The sequence below is a fragment of the Limulus polyphemus genome, unplaced genomic scaffold (genome assembly GCF_000517525.1).
Source record: "Limulus polyphemus unplaced genomic scaffold, Limulus_polyphemus-2.1.2 Scaffold5814, whole genome shotgun sequence".
NCBI lineage: Eukaryota > Metazoa > Arthropoda > Merostomata > Xiphosura > Limulidae > Limulus > Limulus polyphemus.
This window is the reverse complement of record NW_013671424.1, coordinates 40848-45201: the sequence shown is the minus strand read 5'-3', so window position 1 is coordinate 45201 and position 4354 is coordinate 40848. Positions and strand designations below refer to the sequence as shown.

At 32.8% G+C, this 4354-nt stretch overlaps 1 protein-coding gene across 2 annotated transcripts in view; it reads left to right on the top strand.

Annotated features, from left to right (window-relative positions):
• The window catches only part of LOC106473019 (trichohyalin-like), a 23049-nt gene that overhangs the window by 6940 nt on the left and 11755 nt on the right, over nucleotides 1–4354 (top strand). For both annotated transcript variants that reach the window (XM_022401527.1, XM_013933693.1), the window contains exons 4-7: nucleotides 504–536; nucleotides 1962–1999; nucleotides 2873–2900; nucleotides 4091–4119. In XM_022401527.1, the coding sequence (XP_022257235.1) occupies nucleotides 504–536; nucleotides 1962–1999; nucleotides 2873–2900; nucleotides 4091–4119 (128 nt within the window). The remainder of the gene's footprint in view (nucleotides 1–503; nucleotides 537–1961; nucleotides 2000–2872; nucleotides 2901–4090; nucleotides 4120–4354) is intronic.

Sequence of the window (4354 nt, the reverse complement as noted above, 5' to 3'; positions counted from 1 at the left end):
ACAAAAACTAACCCCTAAGTACGAAAATACTGCTTGGCTACAAAAACTAACCCCTAGGTACGAAAATACAGCTTGGCTACAAAAACTAATCCCTAAGTATCGAAAATACAGCTTGGCTACAAAAACTAACCTCTAAATACGAAAATACTGCTTGGCTACAAAAACTAACCCCTAGGTACGAAAATACAGCTTGGCTACAAAAACTAACCCCTACGTATAGAAATTAAAGTAACTGCACAATGCGTAGCGCAATTTTATGTATTTTTGCTTTTTGACAGTCACTACACGATATCTGATTAGAATTCACCTATTTTTGGACAAAAATTTAATAACCCGTATGGAGAAATTTAAAACCATGTCACTAATGGCTAGCGCACGCAAGAAAATAACCCTTTCTTTGTTTAGCTTCTTACGATCAAGTTATTGGTTGTAGAACTCCGCCAATGCATGGACTTTTCACATTCTTCGGTTGAAATTACAGTATTTATATTTTTATATTTCAGAGGTCCAGAGAACTCTTAGTGACATCTCTGCCTGTAAGTATACGAATATTTTTTCAATATTTTCATGCGTACATTTCTAAGGTAGGTTACAATTTTTTTCAAAGATTTGAATTTTAAATATTAAATTCATATAAAGAAAAACACTATACAAAATTCTTGATCACAGTATTGAAAGTGTTCAACATAAGCCCGTGCTTTGCAGTAGCAACTTATCGTTGCTGCTTACTCAAATCATTTGGGAATAATAACATAACTTTGCTAGAGTTTAGAATAAAAAAATCACTTTCAAACATTAGAATGTTCTAAAAATAATGGCCAGGTGGTTAAGGCGCTCGACTCGCAATCTGAGGGTCGCGGGTTCGAACCCCCTATCACACCAAACATGCTCGCCCTTTCAAAGAGGGAAGGCTGTCAAGTGGGTTGCATACTTGACGTAAGAAACAGCTTTAGAAACTATGAGAAATGGAAAAAAACAATATCGCAGGTAAGTGTACTCTTTACTTACAAGTATCAGCCAAGTTATTTGTTTCGTTTTGAATTTCTTGTCATTTCCATATCAGTATTTGAAGGTGTCTAGCGATAGATTAACATTTATGGTTATACTAGTTTTTATCCTTAGCGCTTAATTCTAGTTTTTATTTTATTTTCTTCTTAACTGGTGGTTAGGGGGCGCTCGACTCGCAATATGAGGGTCGCGAGTTCGGTTTGAATCTTTATCACCGAATATGCTCGTCTTTTTAGCCGTGGTGGAGTTATAATATGACGGTCAATCCCACTATTCGTTGGTAAAAAGAGTAGCCCAAGAGTTGGCGGTGGGTGGTGTTGACTAGCTGCTTTCCCTCTAGCCTATCACTGCTAAATTAGGGACGGCTAGCGCAGATAGCTCTCGTGTAGCTTTGCGCGAAATTCAAGACAAACCAAACTTAAGTAATATTTCACAGAAAAGTTTTCAATGATTGAAACAAGTGGTCTTGTCTTGCCACTATGTTGAAGTAGTTTGAAAGTCTTTGTTTCTTTCACAAACTAACAAAAACATTAGTCTCTCATATAGTTACTAATGGAAGAAGAAGATCCCCCCCCCTCCAGTGGCACAGCGGTTTGTCTGCGGACTTACAACGCTAGAAACCGGGTTTTGATACCCGTGGTGGGCAGAGCACAGATAGCCCTTTGTGTAGATTTGTGCTTAACTGGAAGAAGATAATTCTTTGTGGTTTCATAAAGTTTAGAAACTCGTTACAAATGTATATATATATATATATTTCGTAATATTTGAGGTACTTTCCAATTCTGCCACAATGTCAGCAAATTGGTACGATTACTGAAATTTAATTGAAAATGCTCTGGATAATAAAAAAAGAAACAGTAGTTCTTACAGGATTGAAATATTTTGAACAGTATTTAAATATTAGGAAGTAAATGTCTACGTAAATTTTAATTTTCAAGTTTATTTTTCGTTAGATGAACGTGTCATGAACGAAAGAAAAGGAACAGAAGAGGTAGGTTAGGTTTCAGAATTATAATTATACACATATTATATAAATACTTGAACGCCGGATGTATTTAACGTAAAACCACGTTTGTTTAAAAACATCTAACGAGTCGTTTTCAGGTGTACAATGAATGATCAACAAAGCTGTATCGTGTTGTTGTTAAACCTCAGAGCTCTGTTAGTATCAGATTTCAGATTGTTAACATTTAAAGCCTGATCAACTGCAACTAGCGAAACCTATTTGAGTATGTTTTTGTTGTATAACCGACGATTAAAATATTTAATAATAAAATAATGATAATAACTTCAGCGACTTTTTAAAATATTTTAAAGAAATGTAAAAATGATCTGAGTTAGTACAACCGTGAACATTGCTAAGATTAAATCATTTTCCCCTCCTAATGAAGACTAAATACGTGAAGCAATCTAACATGGACTGTGGACTGGATCTTTAGTTAGCGTGGACCAATACTGTTCTGTTTTTCTTGGACCTGTTTTAGTATTCAAACAAACTCTCTTGATAACAATGAATTTAAAATGACCGTTTTCTTTGCATTCTTCTCTTAGCTTTGATACTTAATTTGAAATAATAATGTGGTCTATAACCTTGTGATTCTGTTGTCTGAAAAGTATAACATCGTGACTATACAGCCCTTGGACTATAACTTGATGATTCTATGACCCATAGACCATGACCTTGTTACTCTACCATATATGGACTGTAGTTTCGATATTTATTAACTGATACTTCGTGACTCCACAGACCATGGACTATAACCTCGTGATTGCGAGATTTATTAACTGTAACCTCGTGATTCTACTGTCCACGAACAGTAATTAAGTGCTAATACAAGTACACTTTTTTTCTGTCAAATTTTAGGATGAAGGCGCTCGGAAGTATGCTGCAGGTAAATATTTCTGTTACTGATAAATTTCAAAAGTAGAGTTCTAGATTAGTTCATTTTTCAAGTTTTATCACACAAACTTTGTCTATTTTAATTTACTTTCAGCATGATTCACATTACTGATCTTTAATAAGTTAATTTTTTCAAGTTTTATCACACAAACTTTGTCTATTTTAATTTACTTTCAGCATGATTCACATTACTGGTCTTTAATAAGTTAATTTTTTCAAGTTTTAGCACACAAACTTTGTCTATTTTAATTTACTTTCAGCATGATTCACATTACTTGTCTTTAATAAGTTAATTTTCAAGTTTTAGCACACAAACTTTGTCTATTTTAATTTACTTTCAGCACGATTCACGTTATTGGTCTTTAATAAGTTAATTTTTTTCAAGTTTTATCACACAAACTTTGTCTATTTTAATTTACTTTCAGCACGATTCACGTTATTGGTCTTTAATAAGTTCATTTTTTCAAGTTTTAGCACACAAACTTTGTCTATTTTAATTTACTTTCAGCATGATTCACAATGTTGGTCTCTAGTAGACTAAGTTCGCTTTCTAATAACATGAATTATCAGTAGTTTAAAAGCATTTAAAATCTGGTGTTGGATTCCACGCAGTGGACAGAGTGTAGCTAAGAAAAGAACAACTTGAAGGCACATATTACAAGTCAAAACAGGGGTCAGTAACGCCTTCTATGTACAAATGTCCAACAATCTTACATGTTTTACTACGAAACCCACCATAATTTACGATTAAACTGACTGACAAGGTTAAGGAAAATTTATATATATAATTATACTTTGTGGAATTCATAACGTAGGTGTGAACAACGTCGAAAACGAATAGATATGGATGCTGTTTTTTTACATTCAACAAGAAACTCTAGTTGTAATTGTTGCTCTTTAAATATTTCAGTAAATTAAAATAAAATATTTTTGTACTAAAAAGTCATTTCTTTTACAAAGTTCTTAACTGAATGTATATATTTATACGAACTTGTGACGTGGTGAAAAAAAAATTATACAAAGTTTTTGTATGTAGGTCGGGTAGCTAGTTTAGAAATAATTGTTAAATATTGTCTACTCATAAGATATTTTTGAATTTAAATCATACATGAATGAGAAAATCAATGAAATATATGAGACTTCACAAATCTCAAGCATATTTTTTTTTCCTTTTAAATTTAGACGAAGAAGAAGAAGAAGGTGAAGACAAGGTAAGTCGTCAAGTTAATAATGTTATTAACTTGAATCACGTAATATTTTATAGTGATCTTAAGGGATTGAGCTAATCAGCAAGATTTAAATAGACATATCTGTAGGATGTATAAGACAAAAAATTCATGTCAAACCCGGTTTAAAACATTTTAACCGTAGGATTATATTTTAGGAATGCATGGGTTGTTTTGTTTTTGTTTTTGAATTTCGCGCAAAGCTACACGAGGGCTATCT